Genomic DNA, 25,455 nt, shown 5'->3' with positions numbered 1-25,455 from the left:
GGAAAGACCAAAAAAATAGCGTTTTTCTGAGCCATGTTTTCTTGGCGTTTCAACGAAGCAGAAACTGGTTCAAAAATTTGGATTGAGCGCCACAGATAGATTCCGCCCCTGACAACGACCAGAGTGATCTCATTGGTCAGTTTGCTGCTTGCTGTTAACCGAAGCGTGAAGCTCGCACACTGCCCAGTCGACTGGTGCGTGCGGGCGGGGTGCGCTATGCTCAGCCGCTTCTCACATCCTGGTCACTGATTGGTTGGTGAGGAGACCGCCGACGCTGATGTGCTTGAATGAACTCTTCGGGGTTGCTAGGGCTTACCTTCTATTGTCCAGAGGTGAAAACTGACTTACATGTCCCTTGATCGCGATTGCGTCGAAAGGAAGACTTTTAGGGCGCTTTTCTCGAAACAGTGATTTTCCAGACGTCTCGACATGCTCTCTTTTAAACATCGATATCTCCGCGGCCGATTATCTTTATAAAATGTGTTATATATCAATTTAAAGCAGAAAGATTAGGGGATTATATCATGCAATTTTCAAGTAATCGACCTTGCCCGACTTTAGGATCATTTTGTTGTAGCGGGTCACATATAATACACTTTGAATATAGGCGCGGTCAGACTGGCAAAGATCAACAAGTTTAACATCACAATCTTTCAGATCTTGAAGTTTTGCCAGTGTCACCACAAACTTCCTGCGAAATTTCCCACAAAACTTCTCACAAAACTTCCCACTACAACTAGTCTAGATCTAGGGATATTTCCCTCACCCAGCTCTATCAAACTTCTCAATCTGTTTGCGGGTGGTGTCTCCGAAACGCAAAGCCATTGTCATGTACAGATGTGCATATAATACATCACAATCACTAGCCGTCGGACCACATGTTTTTTTTTCTTTCTTTCTTGCGGGCGCGTACAGGTAACAATGACCAAACTTGATCCAAGTTTGGCTGCCAGTGTGATGACATGACAAAAGATTGCGATGTTCAACTTCTCAGTCTGACCACGGCTTATGAATGGAAATCACTGATCTCTATGGAAGAGCATGATCAGCAGTGGAAATATCTGCTTGGTGGAGGTCTGCGCTCTCAGAGTGCTTTTCTCTTTTTTTTCCTTTTTTTTGTACAGCAAATAAACCTATATTTTCGACAATATTGATAGACAAAAAGGTACATGTAGATCTGGGATCATGGTAATACTATGCAATCCCTGACATCCATAAGATTTCATTCCATTTATGTGCTTGTCGGTGCCTTTTCTTTGTCTCTGGCAGATTTGTCCAAGGGTTGCTCCCCTGTGCAATACCATCCCCAGGTCACCTCTCATGTGCAATGCTACTGATCACCAAGGACTGGGCTGCATACATGGTCATCGGCTGCAAAGAATCGCCTTCATCACGGACTGTGTCTTTCGACTGCTTCAAGCACAACCATGGCATACAGTATCACTGTCTACCTGGCCATGGCCGCAGTGTTTGTGGGCTGTGGGGCCAACGTCTTCTTCCTGGAACTTATTGTCAAGTGAGAATTGGGGAGCGGCTGATAGCTAGGAATGGAAGCACTAGTAATGGAATTTTTATATTTATGCAACTTATATTTTGCCAAATCCATTCAATGAGATACTCCAGGTGCACTCAAAGTTGTTCAAAGGGACCACAAGCATAGCAGAGTCAGATGACTGAAGAGATTGAATGGGGCTGTGTTCATTTTTAATGATGCATTCTGCTGAGGGGCATGGTCTGAAATACACATTGGAAAACAGAACATAAGATTTTGAATTTAGTTTGTGATTCTGTATTGAATAATCTAATGATTTAATTCATAAATTCTGGTATTTATTGTAATTCATTGTAAATTTTTAGTTTAGTTCACCTTGGCAAGTCGGATTGTAGGTAACTGTATTCCCCGAACAGAGTTGGGAGGATACTATGGATTTGGCCTCGTTGCGCCGCGTCCGCATCCGCCGCAGAGATTTTCTTGTGAGCGCTCTACTGGCTGCAGTTCTTCTTCGATCATCTTCAAATTTGGCATGAAGGTGTATTATGGTAAGATGAAGAAGCCTATTGTTTTTGGTGATGGCGCCCTCGCTTGTTCCGTCTTTATACATGAAAAGGTAAATTTAACAGAGTCTGCTTGTGTGTGCGACGCTGGCCTTTTTCTTGACCGATTTTTTCAAATTTGGTATGTAAATGTATCATAGTCAAATCTATACATCTATACTTATTGATAATTTTGCCCTCACTGTTCCACCTTTTACAGGGTCAAAGGTCACCCTGATCATCAAAATTTGCAGAAGTGCTTATTTATGCAATAACTTGATTGTTACTCAATGGATTTTATTAAGACTTGCTAAAGAGATGTAGAGTGGTCATTCTACGTGAAGGACACAACAGTTTGTGATGACGGCGCCCTCAGTGTTCCGACTAGGATGCCAATGCACATTTCTTGTTCGTGCTGTGTCAGCCACATTTCTTATCATATTTTCTTCAAATTTGGCAGAAAGGTGCATTATAGTGAAATGAAGATGTCTTTATTATTTTTAGTGGTGGTGCCCTTGCTTGTTCCATCTTTATACATGAAAAGGTAAATTTAACAGGGTCTGCTTGTGTGTGTGAAACTGGCCTTGTTTCTTGACCGATTTTTTTTTCAAATTTGGTATGTAAATGTATCATAGTCAAATCTATACACATTTACCTATTGATAATGCTGCCCTCACTGTTCCACCTTTTACAGGGTCAAAGGTCACCCTGATCATGTCAAAATTTGCAAAAATGCATGCTCTTTAAGGCAATAACTTGATTGTTACTGGATTTTACTCAGACTTGCTAAAGAGGTGTATGGGTGGTCATTCTACATGAAGGACACAACAGTTTGTTGTGACGGCGCCCTCAGTGTTCCGACTTGGAGGCCATGTCACATTTCTTGTATATGCTGTATACTTGTAAGCCACTTTTCTTGTCAGATTTTATTCAAACTTGCTATGGAGGTTTATGGGGAGTTATTCTAGGTAACAAAAGTTTTCATTGCCAGCGCTCTCATTGTTCAAACTTTTGTAGGATGACATGTCATATTCCTTGTATGTGCTATAAACTAGCCTCATTTCTCGTCGGATTTTATTGTATCCTGCAACAGTTGCCATATTATACAACATTCTGGCCTAAAAAGTAATCAAGATGGGGTATGGGAGATGAGTTCGGGGGATACATGTGCTCGATTGCGAGTGCTCTTCTAGTTACATTATATATTTAAACTGAGGTAGCCTGAACTGGCTTTATGTTCTCTTATTTGCAGAGATTTTCCTGGCAGTGGAAATATCATCACATTTACACAGTTTCTGTTCATCGCAGTGGAAGGTTTCATCTTCACAACTCAATTTGGGACCAAGAAGAATGTAATTCCCATTAAGTAAGTAGTTCTGCAATATAAATGAATATAAAAAACACTTTGTGATAAAAAAGAAAACACACACACACACACACACACACACACACACACACATAACACACATACACACAAACAAACCAAACACTGTCTGGCAACAAAAAGTTGCCAGACATGGATTTTAAGCAAAATGCAGATTTCTGAAAGAGCAGGCTTTAAAATGACATAAGGTAACTCAATACAGTGGACTTTAAACCCATCCAAATAGTGGAAAGAAAGTACACTCTCTTGAAAAGTGTTTCCTGAGGAAAGAAGCTTTGATGTATAGGGACTATCAATGAATGGGACAAAAACAGGATATAAAATGCCACAATCACCACAATGAAGGGATTAAAGGATTTTGAATGCAGGGTCACAAATGCTGTAGGCCCTACAGGTCTGCTTGTGTCACACAGAATCGTGTGATGTGCATGATGGAACTATGGAATGTTTAATCCACAGGGCAAAGCCAAATAGGTTTGAACTAGATTCCATGATTACTGCATGCGCTCTCTTCCACCTGATGTATGAAAAGACATTGATGTTCAGCATCTGTTTTATAGCACTGTGGACAAATTTTTGCAGCAATCCATATTTTGTTTGTGTCTCAGTCACCAGTGTAGCCCCACTCATTACATTCCTGGGTTGTCCATCCATCAGTAAAATTTTGTGGACAAAGTAACATAAAAATCATTTGAGGTATCCAAATAAATCTTAGCATAAATTTATGAGTGCCTATCACTTTTGTGCGCACACACTCAAGATTATAGGTCAAGTCCATAATAATGCTAAAATTTCATTTTTCTCCCAGTATCTCTGCAATGTGTGAATGTGTACTTATCATGTAAACTCTGAGCATACTTAATGTTTTTATTCCAATTGGAATTCTCTTAGGAGAGTTTTAGGCCAAAATTACGGGTTGTAAGAGGTCAAAGACCAACTGAAAATGCTTAAATGTCACATTTCGTCTATATCTGTGAAATGGTTCAAAGTACTGACTACAGGCATCTCCATGAAACTTAGTACATGCACAGTACACGACTTGTCTGACATTGATTCTTGTTTGAAGTTTTTGGTCACTAGCTCAAAGGTCCAGATGAAATGCTGAAATTACACTACTTTCTCCATATCATGGAAATGACTGAATGTATGTAGTGTAATTAAACATGGTATCACTGCACTGTAATTACTGCTGTGTAGGAAAAGTTTGGGGTATTGGGATCAAAGGTCAAGTGAAAATGCAAAGATTTCACTTGTCTTCCATATTCAGAAAGTGACTCAAAATGTCATGAAAATCAGTGTATAATTACCATGATAATTTGCCACTCATGTGACATTTTCTTTTCACATTGGCAATATGTCCTATAGACCTATTTGGTGAAGGACAGAGGCATGCCAGTCACCATCGTGACATTTCTAGTTTAATCATTTTACTCATTTCTCTAATGATTAACCCTAAAAAGACTGGGGGGAGCTTTTTTGGGCCCCCACCCCCTCGTCATTTTTCGCAATTAATCTGTAACGCAAAAAATCTTGCGCGCAACGTTTTATGACTTTTTTCTTTTATGTCTTGGGCAACTTTTGAGACCAAATTCGCGACACCCGGGTATGCTATTTTGTAGGTGCATGTCAGACCGGAGATTGCTCAAAAACGTGATTTCATGTGCAAATCCAATGCAAATTCCGTTTCTGACCAAAATTCATAAATGTATCATTATTTTTACTTTTACTGATCAAATCAATTAATTTCATGTTATTTATGATCGGAAAAGTGTTGCCAATGATATCCATCAAAAAGAAAAAATGAAAAAAAAAGTAAAAAAGCAACTAAATACATAATAAATTTTAAAAACAATAAAATACATCATAAGAAAACAATTTTGATACCGCCGTTTTTTTAATGTACATTCAATAAGAATCCTACAAAGAGTACCTAGACCAAAGATTAGCAGTTTTGGACCAATAATTATAGATTTACAGCTAATTTTTTTTAAATTTCATGCATAAATTAGCATAATTAATTTATTAAAAATAAATTTGAATAGTTTTGAAATAATTACTGAAACATCCAAAAACAAAGTAAAACAAAGCGATCGTAATAAAAGGTGCGTCCCACACTTCCTTAGAATCGCTCTGTTTTGAATATCTCAGCCATTTCAAAACCAATTTTCATCAAATAAATGTTGAATTCCTCATGGAATTACATGCTCTTTCATATTTCATAAGAGGTTTCTCAGTATCTCACCAAAAAATGTTAGAAACTTGAAATTAGGTCTCAACCAAAACTATACAATCCCTTGAAGTAATGCACATTTCTTGACCACACCAATTCATTTTTATACCCCCGTCAAACGAAGTTTGAAGGGGGTATATAGGAATCAGCGGACGGTCGGTCGGGCGGTCGGGCGGTCGGTCGGGCGGTCGGTCCGTTGCAAATCTTGCGTCGCGAACTACTTCCTCAGTTTTCAACCGATTCCCATAAAACTTGGCACAGATGTGTGCCTTGGGTTGTAGATGTGCAAGACGTATTTTTTGACAGTACCCAAAAGTACGTTGCCATGGTAACGGCATATTATGGGCAAAAATGGGTACAAATCTTGCGTCGCGAACTCCTCCCACAGTTTTTGATGAATTTTTATGAAATTAGGTACAGATGTTCAACTGAATATGTTAATGTGCAAGACACATATTTCCGCAGTGGCAAAAAGTGCGTTGCCATGGTAACGGCATGTTATTGGTAAAATATAGGGCAAAATGCTTCATGGCAAAACTGCTTTATCAGTGTTCTTCCAATTCTCATGGAATTCATATTGAATGTTTGTCTTAGGATATAGGTCAGCATGACACATTTCTTGACAGTGACAGAAAGTATGTTGCCATGGTAACAGCTCACATACAACTGTATTATGAGCCAAAATGATGGAAAATTTTGTGTTGCAAACTACTTCCTCAGTTTTTGCCCAATTTCCATGAAACTTGGTACAGATGTGTGCCTTTGGTTGTAGATGTGCAAGACGCATTTTTTGACAATACCCGAAAGTATGTTGCCATGGTAACGGCATATTAATGGCAGAAGATCAAGGAAAGATCTTGCGGATTTAACTACTTCCTCAGTTTTTTGACCAAAGCTTATGAAATGTGGCACACATCTTGATCTTGGTGGGAAGACGTGGAGACATAGTTTTCGGACGTGTCGGAAGCTGCGTTGCCATGGTAACGGCATATAAATGGCAGAAGATCAAGGAAAGATCTTGCAGATTGAACTACTTCCTCTGTATTCGACTGAAGCTCATGAAAAGTGGCACACACATTGGTCTTGGTGGGAAGATGTGCAAGACATATTTTTTGGACGTGTCGGAAGCTGCATTGCCATGGTAACGGCATATTAATGGCGGAAGATCAAGGAAAGATCTTGTGGATTGAACTACTTCCTCAGTTTTTGACAAAAGCTTATGAAATGTGGCACACACAATAGTCTTGGTGGGAAGATGTGCAAGACATATTTTTCGGACGTGTCGGAAGCTGCGTTGCCATGGTAACGGCATTTAAATGGCAGAAGATCAAGGAAAGATCATTCCTTGGGTAAGACTGTCGTCACGGGGCGGGGGTATTAATCACCTTAAGTGATATTTCTAGTTTCACGTATTATGTGATTAATTCAATGCCTCAACATGTGTAGTTTCAATAGCAATGTATGGTTTTCTCTTTTGTTTTTGAGAGCCTTCTATGCATATGTATGGATCTGTTTCTTTGTATGGGGAGGGGATTATGTTAAGTGTGAATAGCTTGTCAATGACAATAAAAGTTGAAAACACATCAGAGTTTGTAATTAAGAGTTTGAGTGTCATACAGCAATTGAATATTCATGGAAAATGTTATCTTTTGCTTGCAAAAGTGTAATACTGTATAACATTTGTTATTTTTGTGCCTTGTAAAAAGTCTTTGTCATTTTGAAAATGTAATTTCTTGTTTGTTTAAGTGTAATACTGTATATTCGTAATTTTCATGCCAAAAGTAGAACTAACACAAAATGTGGTAATTTCTTAAATGCAAAACTACATGGCATGGCTGTGTTGATTTGTAATTTACATACATGTAATTACATTGTACACTCATGCTCTGCACATTTCTCTTTTGTCTCCAGGAACTATGTCGTCATGGTGCTGTTCTTTTTCACAACCAGTGTAGTCAACAACTATGCTCTGAACTTCAAGATATCTGTCCCTCTTCATACCATCTTCAGAAGTGTAAGATACAGAATATTTATTTGTTTTATTTACATTATAAGTGTGTTATCATTTGGTTTGCATGTGGATATTCATGACATCTTTTTCATTCTCAATGCATTCAGGAATTAAGTTACTTTTACTACATACAGTAATATGATTTGACTTTCTTCCTCCTAGGGGCACTGTTTAAAGACCTGGTAGTGTGGGAATTCATGGATTGGCTGATTCGTTTGTTGCCCACGGCGATAAGTTAGAAAACCAATAGCACCAGTCATCGAATATGTGCATCAAAGTGTACGCTCGTCGGTGACAGTCGACTCCCATCAAGAATCTTCAGCTGTGTGTGTACCTATTGACCGATTCTGTGACGCGCTATGTGTATTTTTGGCATGGGCAGTGCCATTACGCGATGTCTCAGCCGATCCCCCCTCCCCTCTCCCCCACCCCCTTCCGCGCACGGAATGAAAAACTGATGCATGGTTGTTTTAGCCAATGGGCGTGTCGTACTGAGTGCCCGAATGCTTGCTTAGTGCGTGAACCGTTGTTACAAGTGCGCGATAAACGTGTTGCCCGTGGGGTGGGGGAGAGGAGGGGGGGGGGGGGTCGGCTGGGACACCGCATGGCTGCACCCAGTGCCACAAATTGTCTGCTGCCCTCAACGAACCCGAATCGGTCAATACAGAGATCAGTGATAAAGCTGTGCACAATATATAAAAAGGATACTTGAATATACCTGAGCTGGGCCAGCCTTCCCACTCCATGGCAACGCCAGGCTTAACATTGTTTTGCAATAATAGGCATATCAATGGTGGTTTAAATGCATTTAGACTATAGAGAAATATTAAAGGGTGTGTACAGTTCTGGTCGAGGTGAGGATTTAGCTTTTAACGTTTTGTGAGATATTCAGAAACCACTCTTTGAAATGTCAAAGAGCATGTAATTCTAAGGGGTATCAACAGTTTATTTGATGAAATCGGTTTTGAAATGGCTGAGATTTTCAAAAACAATGTGAAACAAAGAGATCCTTTTAAAAGGCGTGGCCTGTCGCCTTTTATTGTTATCACTTTTTGGTATATATCTCAGCCATTTGAAAACCAATTTTCATCAAATAAACGTTGAATCCTTCTTTCATATTTCATAAGAGTTTTCATAAGAGGTTTCTCATTATCTCACTTTGGAATGTTCAAAACATGAATTCCCACCTCAACCAGTACTGTACAGTCCCTTTAAGTGATATTAAGGAATGTGAGCAAAATTTACTTTTAGGGCTTCATGTGGTGCTGAAAAAAATCCAAAGTGATCTTAAATTTTGTTGAGTGAAGTGGAGTGTATGAAAAAAGAGGGCTAATGGCGGATGAGAAAATGGAAGCCATGCAGCATAATGGAAGAGAAAAAGAAAAGCACCATCTTTCAATCTACAGTGCTTCAATATCTGGATTGAATGGAAACTATGTATTGTACACTTGAGAGAAAAACAATGAGGCAAAAAGAAAGAAAAAAAAAAGAAAAGAAATGAGAGAGTCTAAATTAGATACAATACTAGTCAATTTCTGTTTTGGTTGTGAAATTTTGTGTAATATTGTAGAGACTGCAATTATTAGAATTATCATCTTTTCATTGTTTTGCAATGAGAAACTGTTTTTAGTAATTTTCATTACCTTTTTGTTCTTTTAGTTCTTTGTTTTGTGCTGTTTTCTTTGCTGTTACTCGCCATTTGTAAGGGGTTATGCTCAGTCTACATTATCATGAGCACCAATTGACAATAATAGTGGTGCATAATAGTACAGATCGAGCACACAGTCTTATTCATGGAGGGCAACAGAAAAAAAAGAAACTCTATAACTTCTTACTACACTCATGCTGCAAAATAAAAACAAAAATTCCTTTCATTCTGATAAGTGTTTTTTTAATTATCATTATTATTTTCATACATTTAGGGATCACTTATAGCAAACATGGCCTTGGGTATCATCCTTTTGCATAAAACGTAAGTATTTCTTTCCAAGTCATGAAAATGTTGGATATCTCACAGTAAAGTCTACAATCTCATAGCCCACCTTCGCTTTGTCCTTCCGCTGAAACCATCCTTTTGCAAAATGGCAGATGGGCTGTAAGATCTCATGCCATAGATACTTCTGTGTGTGATTGCTAAAAATTGTTTGTAACCATATTTGGTCCAGTGTATCGAAATATTTTTTTTTTTCCTGGGGGTTTGGAAGTACCCCCAGGTTTGCACAAGCAGTCATGGGTTCTCCATGCATCAAAACTGGCACATGTCTGGATTGATAATGAGGAGAAAGTTTGTGGCATGCTTACTTCAATGTTATGTTTTGTTTTGTACCAATTTATTGATCATGCAATATGTACAGTTTCTTTGTTTGTCTTTGGAATTTTTTGCAATGCATCAAAATTTTCTATTTTTAATCTCATTTCAGACAAGTGCATGCAAGTTGGTTTTCTTTCAAGAAGTGACAAACTATGTAAAAGAAATCATACTTGTTGATGTGAAGCACTTGCTCATCTTTTTACCAAGAAATATAGATTGATAAAGGTTTCATTCCACAAACATCAAGAGAGTTAAGCTATCATAAAGCATTAAATATCTTGTCTTCCTAGAACTGTGATATTCTTCAAAGCCACATGCATTGCAATTAGATTAGATGATAATCTCCTGCATGTCTTGCTTCTGCATTAAAATCTTCACAAGTTTTTCTCTCTTTTTTCTTTTTTTTTTTAACCTGCATCCAACAACAAGAAATAACACCCTTTAGATTAAATTGTTAGAAGGTTGTAACTACTCATCAGTCATAACTCTGAAAAGATTAGAGGGGAAGGGGATGTACAAAAGTTATTGTATTTTGGTGTATATACACATATTTGTAAGTCACAGTGGCAGTGACGTCACATTTTCAGACTTATATTAAAAATACTACTGAATAAATTTTAGTGGGTTTTTTTTTCTTGTTTTGTTTACCTGATTCTACTTTTCATTGTATAGCCAACAATAACACAGAATGGAGTTTTCTTCTAGGTAATTACAACACACATCCATTTAACAATGTATAACTTGTCACACAGACATTTAAACCATGTTGATTGTGGTACTTGTTTTCATTTCCTGCAAGCTTTTATATCTCTTTTATTGCACAGATTTTAATCCCAATATTTTTGTCACTGAAAATCAAAAGGCCTTTAAAGTGCAAACCATACTTGTACTTGTAGATTATGTGTTCAAACTGTAGGGCATTTTAATTGAGAATAAAGTATCTTTTAAATATCTAATGATAGTAGTCTAGAATTTTTGCATACAGAGCAAAATGATTTGAAAATGTGAACATCTGAAATTGCCAGTTCAGTTATTTTCATGCCTTTTTACTTTCCATAGATACACACCGTCAAAGTACCTTGGAGTTTTCTTGATATCTGTTGGTATCTGTCTTTGCACATTAATGTCCGCCAAGACTGTGGTAAGCTATTGATGCAAAACTGACACATCCTAATTGAGATCATCTAAATCGCTAAAAGAGCGTCCAACTTTAATCCTTTAACGTGTTGATTGTACCGCTTCTGTAATTTTTATTGATATTGCTTTAGTTGTCCTAGAGGCTCAATTATTTGTTGAACATTTCTTTTATTTAGTCTAATTTTTTGTAATATGTCAAACCTAATTATGCAAATATGTGCATCTAAGTCTTTTGCTCTTGTAAACAGTTGTATATGTGTATATATACGTATTTGCAACCAAGATGATTTAGGGGGGGAAAAATCAACTTTTGTGAATACTTCTGAAAATACAGAAATTTGGTATGTTCATAATTTCACTGTGTGATTTATATTTGCTAGCTGTGATGCAATATTGACATAAATGTGTGCTGCTATTTTCTGTGCATGTGTTACATATCTGTAGTTCTACAGTTTCTTGCTGGTATAATTCATTTACTTCAGTGTACACCATGGCCCTGTCACCTTTGTCTTTTGTAACATCATCTCTACTTCTTTTTTATTCTTCTTTTTTTCCCCCATTCAGGGTGATGAAAATCAACCAAAGACAGAAGGATTTGACTCAATGTCAGACTTCATGCTGTGGGTGATAGGTGAGAAATCAATTCTTTCTATGGATTGGTAAACAAGAAAGTAGTCAAGTGATGAAGGCATTATTTTTACAGATAAGAGTGTGCTGCTGTATGCTACAGTTGTTCCGTTTATTCCGTCTTTCCATGATGTATCTTGATCATTGATAGTTTCAGGGGTAAAAATGTGATCAAGGGTATGACATCCATAACATGGATAAGATAACGAATACCTTTGGCCTTTTGTTATTTGCAGGTGTATGTATGTTGACCTTTGCCCTCTTCATGTCGGCTCGCATGGGCATCTTCCAGGAGACATTGTATAAGAAGTTTGGCAAGCATCCCAGAGAAGCTCTCTTCTACTCGGTGAGAACCCATGGTTTTTTCTTTCTTTCTTTCTTTTTTTTTTATTTACTCCATGTTGTTTGTTTGTTCTTTTTTTTTCGGTGTTTTTTGTGTTATAATTGAATTTCTTGAGAACTTATTGACATTGCTGCAGTGTGACAATTATGTTTTACTTTTACATTAATTGACTGAATATTTAACTTCATTTAAATAATGCTGCTTGATTTGTATACATGCAGGGAATTTGTACCAATAACAATGACAAAAATATTAATGACCAGTAACATCTTGTGCCAGTACCTCGCCCGTATGTAAAGTGTGGCATTGAAACAACTGTTGACTATTTCTTTTGTACTTTGTTTTTGTGTTTGTTACATTCAGCATGCGTTACCTCTACCGGCCTTTCTATTGTTTGCCAGCGACATCTACAACCACTGTGTCATGTACAGTGCAACAGGTAGGAGTTGTCTCTGATAGCAGGCAATATTTATATTCTTATTGGATGGCAATGAATGGCATACCGGGGAATATTGCTCAAGTTAGTGTGTTTGAGGGGATGGAGTGTAGTGTAATTGTTTCATCTGATGAAAGTAGATGTGGTAATGAAGACATGTGAACAGAATTTTGTTGTTCATGAATTACACTGATGGGCACTTTTATATTAATAAAAACTTACAACAAATTATTCATGTTTGTATACCATACCAGACTCAAGTCCATCATTCTTGTTTTCTTATTTTCACCTTTATCATTGGTTTCATTTACTAAAGCCTTGCTTGGCATTTTTTTTTCTTTTTCATATTCTCGGAGAGGGGTATCTTTCTCAAGACTCTGTGTAGTTTTAAAACATGATCACAGAAAAAAAAAATCTCTGCTGAATTTCAAGTTATTCCTCTGGAAGACAGTTAAAACATGGCAGAATCTGTAAGCTTCCTGCTAGTGTCATTATTATCCATAGGCAATTGTGTGATTGTGTGTGTTGCATGATCTTATTGCTTATTTTTACTTATTTTATTTTTACGTTTTTATGCCTCCGCCACGAAGTGGTGCCGGAGGCATTATGTTTTCGGGTTGTCCGTCCGTCCGTCCGTCCGTCCGTCCTTCCGTCCATCCGTAATGAATTTTGTGGACAGCGTAACTAAAAAACCTTTGGAGGTATCCTAATGAAACTTGGCATGTGAGTGTATTAGGGGGTGAAGTTGTGCCTATCACCTTTTGAGTGCACATGCTCAAGGTCAAAGGTCGAAAGGTCAAGGTCAAATGCTTAAAATTTCACAATTTTCCCCCATATCTGTGCAGTGCCTGAAGATATTTTCTTGAAACTTAGTGTATACATGTATTACCCAATTCAGATTCTCTGATGAAAGTTTGGGGTCATGAGGTCAAAGGTCAAGTAAAATGTTACAATTTCACTTTTTTCTCTGTATCTTGGAAATTGTTCAAGGTATCTCCATGGAACATAGTATATATGCATGTACTGACTAGCAGTGGTTATCTAGGGAATTTGGGGTTCATGGGGTCAAATGTCAAGGGCAATACTTCAAAATTTTACTATTTTCCTTATATTTATGCAATGCCAGCAAGATTTTTTTTTTTAACTTGATGTATGCATGTATAACCCAATAGAGATTCTCTGGAATTTTTTTTTTTGCCAAGAAGGTCAAAGGTCAAAAGGTCAAAGATCAAGTGAAAGTGCTGAACTTATTTCTTTCTCCATATCTTGGAAGTGGCTCAAGTTATCTTGAAACTTAGTACATATTATGTATGTTCTGCCTGACAGTGATTCTCTTATAAATCAAAGGCCAGATGAAAATGATAACAATTTACTGTTCAATACAGAAATTGCAATTTTTCTCCATACCTTGAAAATTACTCAGTGCATAAACTTATGAAAGGGTCAAAGTCAAGTTAAAGTTCTTAAATCCCCAAATACATGCTCTCCTATTCATCCAATTAAACATAGGTCAAGGAAGGTGAACATTCAATACATTTGTGACAAACATGTCATTTTAATACAGTAAACCTCGGATAAGTCGACGTCGAGTGAGTCGAAAATCACTTAACTCGAAGCAAAATAAAAAGTCCCGATTTTTCCCTATGTATTTTCTCTAAGAAATATTTGGATAAGCCGAAGTACGAGAGTCGAATTTCGGCTGTGTCGAAGTAAAACAGTCAGTCCCTTTTGTACAAAATACACGTAGTTTACATCACTTGAGCCGAAGAAGATTTGTCTGGCATTCTCATTACATTTAGAGGAGAACAAAAAAAATCGGCATGTCGCAGAACCCCGTCCCTGGCCTGCTGCAGGTAAGCATGCACACTCACCGTACCGCTCTGCACGCATGTCGAATACATACACATGTATACATGTATACACACAGCACATCGATCGATCCATATACAATGTACTTTATCCATACACACAGCACATCCATACTTTATCCAGGGAGGTGGTCTTTCTTCCACCTCCCTGCTTTATCCATGTCAGGCCAGAACTCCTTGGTCAACCAATCGCTGCTTTGATATTTTAGTGACAGGCCAAGTGGGCGGAGCTTTGTTTGTGCGTGCACGGCTGGCTGTATAGTTTTGTTCAATGGAGGTAGGGATGGGCTTGGGAGAGTGTTTGTCTCAGGGTAGGTTGACAGAGATGGCTACCTATGTTGCACCATAGACATAGCACATGCACATTGCCACATTAGCGCAGACATTCACAGAACTACGTTTAACTACTAGTATTGATACAAATTCCATGTTCAATTTAGAACAAAATAAGAACATTATCTTCAAGAACAGACAAATTTGAATGCAAACACACACAAGCACGCACACACACACACACACATGCATGCAAATGTACTATAATACATGTACATAACTGTGAGTCGAAAAAAAGATCGACTCTCGCGAGAGTCGAATTTCACTTAAGTCGACGCATTTTTGTCAGTCCCGAGAGCTTCGACTCATGCGAGGTTTACTGTATTTTGCCAATTTTGTGAAAATGTAGTCACACATTGTCCACATGTACTATAGACCTATTAGGAGAATCATGCATTATGGCGGAGGCATACCAGTCGCCAAAGCGACATTTCTAGTTTTATCTGATTTGATGGCATTTTCTCAATTTCAGAACCTGTGGCCATTGGTCTGGGCATCACCCTGCCTAAGATGTGGCTCTATCTGCTGGGCAACCTTCTTACGCAATATCCTTTACTGTGAACGGGCATTAGGAGAAATGAGATAGTGGCCTGCAACATTTGCTAATGCTGCATTTACACCATGTTCCCAGCAGCCATGTGACTGCCGTGGACAAAACAGGATGGACGGGAGATGATGCGATGGGGCGGGACGGGCAAATTTGACAGGTCATAATTGTCGTGGATGCTGCGTCAGATTTTTTTAACTGTCAAAAAATTTGCCACAGCAGTCCTAGTGCTATTGAGAAATCTCATAAGCCATGATAAAATGGGATAAACTCAACATGACAGAACATACTCTAATACACCTGAACAAAACTTAGAAGTGGTCTGTGGTGCAACGCAGCAGAAATTATTGTATAGTCTAGCCTGACCAGATGCCATGAAAACGTCATCTGATAGCTACATGTTCATCATAATGAGAACTGGAAGAAACGAGACTAGAATGTTGGAGGGGAAATATAGGAGAATATCCCATCTACCCATTGTGTGCCATGTTTCGGCAAACAGGGCTGCAGTGGTCACTGGGAACGTGGTGTAAACGTTGCATAAAGTCTGATTCTTCACCATCTTCAAGTTGGCCCTTCTGAATACCAAAAATCTCGATGGAAGGTTCGAAGTTTGACACAAATTTGACTTCTCTATGTTTTTCATGAATCTGGTTTCATATACTTGGTAGATGTTGACCAGAGTTATCACTTTCCCCATGTTTTAATGAATTGTTGGAAGGAATGGTATGTGTTTCATTAAAATTTTGAGTTTGCCGTGTCTTCATGAATCTGTAATGTATTTTTGACTGCTTATTCAGGCTCAAAGAGATGATGATGTTATCACCTTGCAAGTTCCAATTAAACTGACATTAATGTGTGGTGAAAACATGAGAAAATGTAAAGTTCCATGAATTTCTTGCTGGAACAAATGGAAGGGATAGAAATTGTCCTGTATTGTATACACTGTATTGTATACAGGTGAAGTGGGATATCTATGGTTTATTTAACTGTGGATGCTCATCCTGAACACTAAAAATACAGCAAAGGAAAAAAAACAGGAGAACAGGTATTTCACAATTGGATTTATATCCCTTACACTGACGACAGATACACTAGAAAATATGAAAGTCTGTGTACAATATATTTGCAAGAAATTGTGTTGCAAAAGTATAAAGATTGCAATGTAGCATTATCTTTTAATTTGTGGTTGTAATATTGTACCTTGACCAATGGTCTGCCATGCACATTTGTGTGCATCCGAGGCGTCTTCGTGTTGACCACGGAGTGCCCGTCACTGGTGGTCACGCTGGTGGTCACGCTGCGTAAGTTCCTCAGCCTCGTGCTTTCCATCTTCTACTTCAAGAACCCCTTCACCACCTGGCACTGGCTGGGCACTGCCATGGTCTTCGGCGGCACGCTCCTCTTCACTGGCGTCCTCCACCAGCTGTGGGGCGCCCTCGTGGGTCCTCCGGTGTCCAGGGAAAAAAAGGCGGAGTAGATTTGGGGGAGTATCATGATGCACAGCTCCGAGTTCTGGTCATGTTTTTCATTTCTTGATACTGAGCTGTCATGGTTCCTCTGGCGTTTAGGAAGATTTGCGTATAAATTGCGCACAAAATTTGTTTATATTCACTAAACATCCACAATATTTGTGAAACATGTTTGTATGAGTTGGACAACATCCACACATGTCCACAATTATCCAGAGAGGCACTTTGTCTGTTGCCAGGATTTTTGAACTGCAAAAGATTTCGGTTGCAGATGTTAGCGAATATAAACAATTTTGTGCGCAATTCATACACAAATCTTCCTAAACGCCAGTGGGACCGGGCCCTAGAAATTATTTGCCACATTTAAGACTTTAACCCCTAGCAATTGTAGTGTCTCACTCGAAAATTACCTACCAACAGGGATAAGTATATATGGGCATGCACATTTAGGCTCTAAATGTGTGAAAATGTGTTTTTCTTTGTCTGGCTCATAAGTTTCTTGTATTACCCATCTGTGGCATTAAACGACGCTGATGTGCAAACAATTTTCTGAACTGGAATTATTATGTACAATTGAAGGAATGATCCATGATCAGATTATGAGCAGAGACATTAGTCTTGGCTCAGCCAATACAGCCTCTTATCCCTAGAGGGTGCAGTGGATCATATGCTAGTATCAGGATAAAACAAATTGATAAATTCCACACTGCAATGCTGACAATAAGTATTATCATAATACATGAGTGTTTGTAAATGCAGCTCAATTATGTTTCTGATTGCTGTAGATACTGAAATTGCCATGAAATTAAAGTGCAAATAATTCAAACAAAGCATGTTTACATCAGATATTGGTAAGTATGGTCAACTCACATATCTGAAAAAACAGATGGGTTTGACATCTTGATAGTCAACTGTAATAGGTGCTGAAGTGTAGCAGTATTTTCAAGAGAACTTCTTGTGTTTTGACATTAATACGAGTATTGTATCTTTGAAGGGTTGCTTGTTTGTGCTTCTTACTTTGTGCAAGTGGGGTGCAGGTGCAAGCAAGCTAAATCAGGGCATTTGTAATTTAAATCATATGGTAGTAGCAGAGGCAAAGCAGTGTGTATACTTAGGATATGAGAATATCTGATGAAACATTTTCTATAACTGAAAAGTGATAATCACTTGATTGTACTCCATCCCTTACTAAGAAATGTGTGTACAGATATTTCTTTTCTAGTTTTATATTGAGAAGCATAGTGGAGTCAACCTTGAGTTGTGTGTAATGACATCATTTCAAGTTATAGACTGAGAAAGTCTGGGCATTGTGGCTCATGGTTTGTTCTGATAGATAACAAATCAAATGTAACGTTGGTGTATACACTGTGTCCTTGATCTTTTACCTCAGATCATTACAATATGTCACCTCAGATCAAAACCTTGCAGTTACAGAGTCTTGATTGAAATAAATACATTTTATGTGGGGGGGGGGGGTATAAACATGAGGCAGTGCAGTGTTGTGACTTTGACCTTATATTACAATTTTGTAATGTATTTAGATGTTATATGTCGTGCAGGCACAAATTTGCTTGATGTACTGCAGTACACAGCATGAACCAATTGAACTACCTATTTGTAGGCATCCTCACTATCTGTTGGGGGTTACTGTTTGCTTGCATTTCCCCTTTTTTGTTTCATTCAAAGGGCTGCAGCCCTTTCAGCCTTTCGGTTTACTACACTCAGTCAAGAACTGACAATCATCTCATGCTATTTGTGGCTGTCACACTGATTAAAGGAGATTATTATGTAAAATGGAGAGAGGACATGGAGAAATTGAAGTCTCTTATTTCTCGAGCACCAATTAATGCACATTTACTGGACATGGTAGCAAGTTTACCTACATTTAATGTGAATGGTCACTTGTCTCAACTTGCCATGGAGCAAAGTGTTGAGTGCAATGTGCAGGATGATGCATCTTTACAAAAATTAATGTATAATTCAGATTCAAACTGAAATTGATGCGAGCACACCATAGACAGTCAATGTGTATTCAGATACCCCGGTGTGGTTCTTTCTCTTTTCAAAGAGAGATTGAGTGAGGTATCTTCAAGATCCCTGCACATCTTGATGCTCAAAGATTAATATGTAATCATTAGTAATCAACAGTAAATGATGTTGTATATGTTTGAGTTGAGTTTATTTGACCACAAAAAGCACATCAGTACAGTGAAAACAATACATAATTAATCATGACCCTGTAAGAAGCAAACCTGCTATTGATTTGGGCCTTGTTACAATAAAAATAACTTGCCACAATGACTGCTGTCTGAAACAAATGCACAGTTGGCTGGAGAGCTTATGTTTGTTTTTTCCTTCCATTTGTTTTGTTTTGTTTTTTTGTTTTTTTGTTTTTTTTTTGGGGGGGGGGGTTCCTCATGTGACGTCTGTGGTGGTTCATTAATTGATGACTGTATGTGTCAATCTACCAATTAATGCTGCACTCAAAGAAAGTTATTATAGGAAAGTGTCTACTTAATCAGTCATTATTATCCTCGTGTAAGGCTGTGAGTGAGAATGACTATTTATTTGATATAATATGTGCACTAAACTGTGCCAAACAAATTTGCAATTGAATGCCACCTCCTCTCAAAAATGTAGTAACGTATTATACATAAATATATATAATATGTTATACCCAGCCATGTTCAGAGAGGTTGCACTGCCCTTCATCAACAAGATGCAACCTCCTGCTGGGTTCCACATGCTGTAGAAAGGGACCAATGTTTTTATTTGCACAGACACTCTCGCTTTTATTGTACATAAGTGAGACATGCACAACCTTGTCACTTTTGCACCTCCATTTGGTGCATGACACAATTTGCATGTGGATAGCTTCCTTGGAGCTGCGATTGGGATTACTGCAACAAGTAACAAGTAACAAGTGTGTCCCATGAGGAGGGATTTATCTTGCCTAGGAACTGTGGAACTTTACTGGTGATGATTTACATTGTTCAAAATTTGTTTCTGGTACATATGTATGTGATGGAAGAGGAAAATAACTGGTAATCTTCATGATGGAGGGTATTGTTTTTCTTCAGTCTTGAGAGGCAATGGAGATGTCTCATCTATAAATCAAGTTTCCTTTCTAATGGGTTGCACTGCACATTAAACCATGCAATTTTTTTTTAGCTTTGTATATTACAGGTGTTGTACATGTATGTACTTCTCGATTTCACCTGGCTGGCCTTGGGATTTGCTTATTCTTGGGACTCTGCATGGTTGTTGGATATTTTTTATAATTACATGTATGTATACGTGTTATGGGTCTCTTTGCTGGTCAGCTGGGATCGAGAAGTCCATTCATAATGGGCCCCACTCACAAGCTCTGCTTCTTTGGGACTCGTATCCATTTGCTTTGTGTTCATTCATTACTGTGACTATGTCTGATTTTCAATAAATTGAAATTGAATTGAATTGAAAAATACATTACACTTAAAAATCTTTAGTACCAACATCACATACAGGGTACTGTGTGCCAAAGTATAGCCAGTACATTGCATAGGGACTTCTGCTGTAAGTCAGACTAAATTAATGGTGAAAGGTAACTGTACTGCACCTAGACACTTTAAAGTACAATAATATGGTAGATTGAGCCTGAGGAATACATGTACTTTCACAAGTTATAGAACAGTAATCTCAAACTCATTATACATTTAAGACAAGTCGCACTTTGGCTCATGGTTATGGAAATGATACTTTAGAAAGCAAATTCCAGAACAAATGGTACAGTATTAGGTGGGTGTAAATTGCCATTAATGAATGTAAGTGTGTGTGCATATATTCTTGTACATGTATTGGGGTAAATTTAGCGCCCCAGCGGTATTTTAACTTTATTAAAGTGCCTTTACTGGATCTTGTCTTCACCAGTCAACATCTGTGGCAAGTCTCCGTGAATCTAAAAGCATTGAAGTATATTTTGACTTTGATATGATATTTAGAGTAACTAACTGCTTTAATAACTACATTGTTGATTGATATGCTGATATTAGTAGAAATAAATATTGTGGCAGGTACATCTGCATTGTCATCATTAACTGCAAGTAGAATGTTTGTACTCCTTTGTTATTGCACAGATCTTCTTTTTTTTTCTCCGAAAAGCTGCCATCAGCGTATTTCACAACATGGCCAAAGAGAAGACAACATGGAATAAAAACTCATTAACGGGATGGTACCGGTATACAATGTATTTTCTGTTTAGATGGGACTTGAGATTTCCAGCGTTAATTGTTTGTTTGTTTTGTTTTGTGTTGGTTTTTGTTTGTTTGTTTGTTGATGATTTTTTTGAGATAATGAGAAACTCTTATGAAATATGACAAAACATATAATTCTTAGAGAAATTCAAGGTTTATTTGATGAAAATTTGTTTTGAATGGTCGATATATCCAAAGTTTTAGTTTTCTTCTTGACCGTATCAGGACAACTCCCCCGGAGGACTACTCCCCCGGGGACTACTCCCACCTGACAGCTCCCCCGGAGGACCACTCCCCCGGAGGACGTCTCCCCCGGAGGACTACTCCCCCGGAGGACGTCTCCCCCGGGGGACAACTGCCCCGGGGGACTACTCCCCCGGGGGACAACTCCCCCGGGGGACAACTCCCCCGGGGGACAACTCCCCCGGGGGACAACTCCCCCGGGGGACAACTCCCCCGGGGGACCACTCCCCCGGAGGACCACTTCCCCGGGGGGCAACTCCCCCGGAGGACAGCTCCCCCCCCCCCCCCCCCCCCCGAGGACAACTCCCCCGGGGGACAACTCCCACCTGACAACTACCCCGGGGACGTCTCCTGGGGGACAATCCCATAACTGAACAGAGATGTTTCTTTTTCGTGTCCTATAAATTAAAATCAAATTAATCTGTGTAAAAACAGTATTCTTCTTATATAAAATTTAAATTAAAGTTAGCGTTACCTAAGACACGTCGATTTTTTATAACAAAGTTTTTGAAATCTCAGCACAAAGTTTTTACCATTGTACACGCTACATGTAATGTTGAGAAAAAAAGTAGAAACGCAGGTCCATTTTATCACTGAAAGTTGGTCAAGAGATAAACACATTGACGGAAACACGCTTTTGAGGGGAGAGTTCATTCCTTAGCATGTACCTGTTATTCTTCATTATTTTATAATATTTTAAGAAGTCTATTCTTTGATTTTCTTTTTCTTTTTGCAATTCATGATTATGATAAGGAATATGTTAAATGAAAGAAAGATGTTATTCAGAGGGGTGAAGGCTCAAGTTTTTGAGTTTCTTCAGTTTGTCTCCCTCTACAAAGGAATATGTTGTTAGATATACCCTTTTAATGGGGTTATGATTTTTTTATCTTAGATTCATATGATAGTTACTATCCTGTATGTCACTGTCAGCAATACTTTACTGTGCAATTTTTGTTTGTTATGTTGACTGAGAATTTATCTGAACATCATTACAATTCTTAATGTCGGAGAAGTAATTGACAGAAAAAAAAAATGAATATTCTGTGCCTGAAAAGACTTGAACGTGTAAAAAGGTAATATCTTCCAACAGCCCTGGGAAAGCACACCCGCACGACCAACACAAATCTCTCAACCACAAGATGGGATGATTCGAGTTTCTATTAATTGAAAATTGAGTTTTGTTTCACACAATTTTATTGATAACGTTTGAACATGGAAAAAAAAATGTCTAGCGTAAGAGTAATTGAAGTATGCAAGCAACACTTTTGCACGTAATGGTATACCGGAGATTGTGGTATCAGATAACGGTACACAGTTTACAAGTGACCAGTTCGAAGAGTTTGCTTGTCAGTACCAATTCAAGCATGTCACGTCTTCATCACTTTCTACATAGCAACGGGAAAGCTGAAAAGACAGTACATATCGCAATGTCTAATGAAAAAGGCAATGAGAGATGGAACAGATCCAGGTTTGGCATTTCTTGACTATCGGAACACACCGATCGATGGGCTAGATGCTAGTCCTGCACAATTGGTGATGCAGAGGAGGGCAAGGACCACCCTGCCAACAGCTAGCCAGCTGCTGAAACCAAAAGTAATAAAATAATGTGCAAACAAAGCTGACCAAGAAACAAAAGTGCAGTAAAATTACTTTGATCGAAGCGAAAAAAAAAGCTCTCTCCACTCAAAGAAGGAGAACAAGTGAAGATGCGAATGTAAAACAATCTCTAGAAAGATGCTGTTGTTGTTTCAAAGACAAAGTTTCCAAGAAGTTGCATAGTGGAATGTGAAGGAAAAATGCTCCTGTCAAAACAGAATTGACATCAGAAGAGGTACAGCGGAAAACAATCCTTAATGCAACAAAGCTAGATGACTCAACATAATATCGTATCACAAGATCAGGTCAAAAATATGGACCAGTGTAAAAACTGATCTGTTTTATAGGATAGATACCTGAATTTGACGTGAAATGAAATGACAATGATCACGGGATTGTGAAAATGTTTTAGATGTTGAACTATTCATCCATGGAGAGTAGAGTTGGTTACATTTTGTGTGCGATAAAAGTGTTTCATCTAACTTATCCAAAGTAACAGCTCTGTTAATCATTATAAGAGAAACAATGATTAACGTTTCTTCAACGAAAAAAAAATAACACATTTCTAAAAGTGAACTAAAGTACAGTTTACAAAACAATCACAAGTATTCCTCCAAGTGTGAAGAACGAGATTGAACTTACGTCGTTACAAGAGTGCGTTGTAATGTGTCATACAAAGCCGTGATATCTCAACATTGAAGTGAAGTGTTGCTCACTTTACTAGTAATAATGTTTGTGTTTATAAGATGTGTTGCTATGATTACACATGTAGTAAAGTTGAATGTAAGATACAGTATAAGATAGTTAATGGCAAGTCAAACACGCCCATACAAGTAAAGTGTTTCCATTATTACTCAAATAGGACAAGTATATTGTGTGAACAACGTATCAAATAATTGTCATGATAATCCTAAAAAGACAATGCCTTATTAATTAAGTTTCAATGGTAGTTGATAAATGAAAAAAAAATCTGTGTGAAAAAGAGAAACTTTACTTTTTTAAAGAAAGGGAGATGCCAAATGTTTGAAATTAGTACAGTTTGAACGCACAGACTAGTGCCTAGCTATGCAGCACCAACCAATCCCCATAGAGATGATGCTGTTGCTATGCTCTAGGCCTATATAGTTACCCATCTCAAGAAACCCCGGAGGTAAACTTCCTTACTTGCCCCCAAGACCTAGAAAAATAAAAACATATCAACCTATCACCTGCGTGTTAACAAAGTGTGCACATATACTTTTTGACCAGTGTCCGTTTCTTCCCTTGGGCATCCGATGCAATCGATATCGCTAAAGCATTTGCATTGTTCAAACTCGTCATGATTGTAATACAAATTACTGCCAAGATCGTGTGCTTATTCTGACTGATTAAAGAAACAACTAAGGAACTCTCTAAATAACAACCTAAATATTACAGTCGTCATCCTTTGATATCTCTTAGAGATGGGCTAAAGAGGGTGACATTTTCAGAACATGCTCATCACACCTTAGTTTGATGACTTTGTGCCTACTGACACCATTTTTGAAAAAAGAACGAAAAATGCGAAATCCAGGGTGCCCCGGCCGAAATCGTAAAAAATCCAAGCTGGTCGCCGTTTCGGCTTTAAAAAGACATTTCTGGTTATAACTCGGCTATTTTTTGGTCAATCGTGATGGCTTTGGTGTCTAACCCCATGTTTTTGGGGTCAAGGAAATGGATTATAATGATAATTGTAATGTAAAACCTAATCTTCCACATGATACTAACCTTTTACCCATATTTAGGCATAATTTTCCTTGCCCTTTACCCGTACCCCAACTGCCATTTTTTTGCACTTTTTTCTGTATTTTTTTTCAAGTAGTATTGACTACCATACTCTTAATAACAAGTTCTAGCTATCAATCTGGTGTTTTCTACCAACAATAGTACAGCAAGGGTTGTGTCATGCAGATACCGGTATGTGGCTGGTGCATTCAGGATGCATGGTAACTATGCAACCAGTGCTAATACTGTTTCTTCATTAACGAGCGCCCAATGCCTGTTGGAAGATATTACCTTTTTACACGTTCAAGTCTTTTCAGGAACAGAATATTCATATTTTTTTCTGTCAATTACTTCTCCGACATTAAGAATTGTAATGATGTTCAGATAAATTCACAGTCAACATAACAAACGAAAATTGCACAATGCAATTACTGACAGTGACATACAGGATAGTAACTATCATAAGAATCTAAGATAAAAATCATAACCCCATTAAAAGGGTATTTCTAACGACATATTCCTTTGTAGAGGGAGACAAACTGAAGAAACTCAAAAACTTGAGCCTTCACCCCTCTGACTGATATCTTTCTTTCATTTAACATATTCCTTATCATAATCATGAATTGCAAAAAGAAAAAGAAAATCATCAAAGAATGGACTTCTTAAAATATTATAAAATAATGAAGAATAACAGGTACATGCTAAGGAATGAACTCTCCCCTCAAAAGCGTGTTTCCGTCAATGTGTTTATCTCTTGACAAATTTTCAGTGATAAAATGGACCTGCGTTTCTACTTTTTTCGACATTACATGTAGCGTGTACAATGGTAAAAACTTTGTGCTGAGATTTCAAAAACTTTGTTATAAAGATGGACGTGTCTTAGGTAACGCCAACTTTAATTTAAATCT

The 25,455-nt window shown here is 38.0% G+C and overlaps 1 protein-coding gene across 1 annotated transcript; it reads left to right on the top strand.

The window, feature by feature from the left end:
• Positions 1 to 1,392: 1,392 nt before the first annotated feature.
• On the top strand, positions 1,393 to 16,826 carry LOC139722881 (UDP-xylose and UDP-N-acetylglucosamine transporter-like). Its single transcript, XM_071634162.1, has 10 exons — positions 1,393 to 1,516; positions 3,287 to 3,400; positions 7,560 to 7,662; positions 9,582 to 9,631; positions 11,030 to 11,111; positions 11,672 to 11,738; positions 11,971 to 12,080; positions 12,441 to 12,516; positions 15,187 to 15,259; positions 16,489 to 16,826. The coding sequence occupies exons 1-10, from the start codon at positions 1,428 to 1,430 to the stop codon at positions 16,739 to 16,741; spliced, it is 1,017 nt and encodes a 338-aa protein (XP_071490263.1). The 5' UTR covers positions 1,393 to 1,427; the 3' UTR covers positions 16,742 to 16,826.
• Positions 16,827 to 25,455: the final 8,629 nt, after the last annotated feature.

This window comes from Diadema antillarum, unplaced genomic scaffold (genome assembly GCF_040938485.1).
Source record: "Diadema antillarum isolate AM-2024a unplaced genomic scaffold, OU_Dant_1.0 scf00000176, whole genome shotgun sequence".
In the NCBI taxonomy this organism is placed as follows: Eukaryota; Metazoa; Echinodermata; class Echinoidea; order Diadematoida; family Diadematidae; genus Diadema; species Diadema antillarum.
Note: the sequence above shows the minus strand (reverse complement) of the source record. Positions and strands in the feature narration are given on the sequence as shown.

Excerpts from the sequence above, each read along its gene's own strand:
- LOC139722881 (XM_071634162.1), top strand. The coding sequence starts at position 1,428 with ATGGCATACAGTATCACTGTCTACCTGGCCATGGCCGCAGTGTTTGTG. Across the intron at positions 1,517-3,286 it reads TTCCTGGAACTTATTGTCAA|AGATTTTCCTGGCAGTGGAA; the intron begins GTGAGAATTGGG and ends TCTTATTTGCAG. Across the intron at positions 12,517-15,186 it reads TGTCATGTACAGTGCAACAG|AACCTGTGGCCATTGGTCTG; the intron begins GTAGGAGTTGTC and ends TCTCAATTTCAG.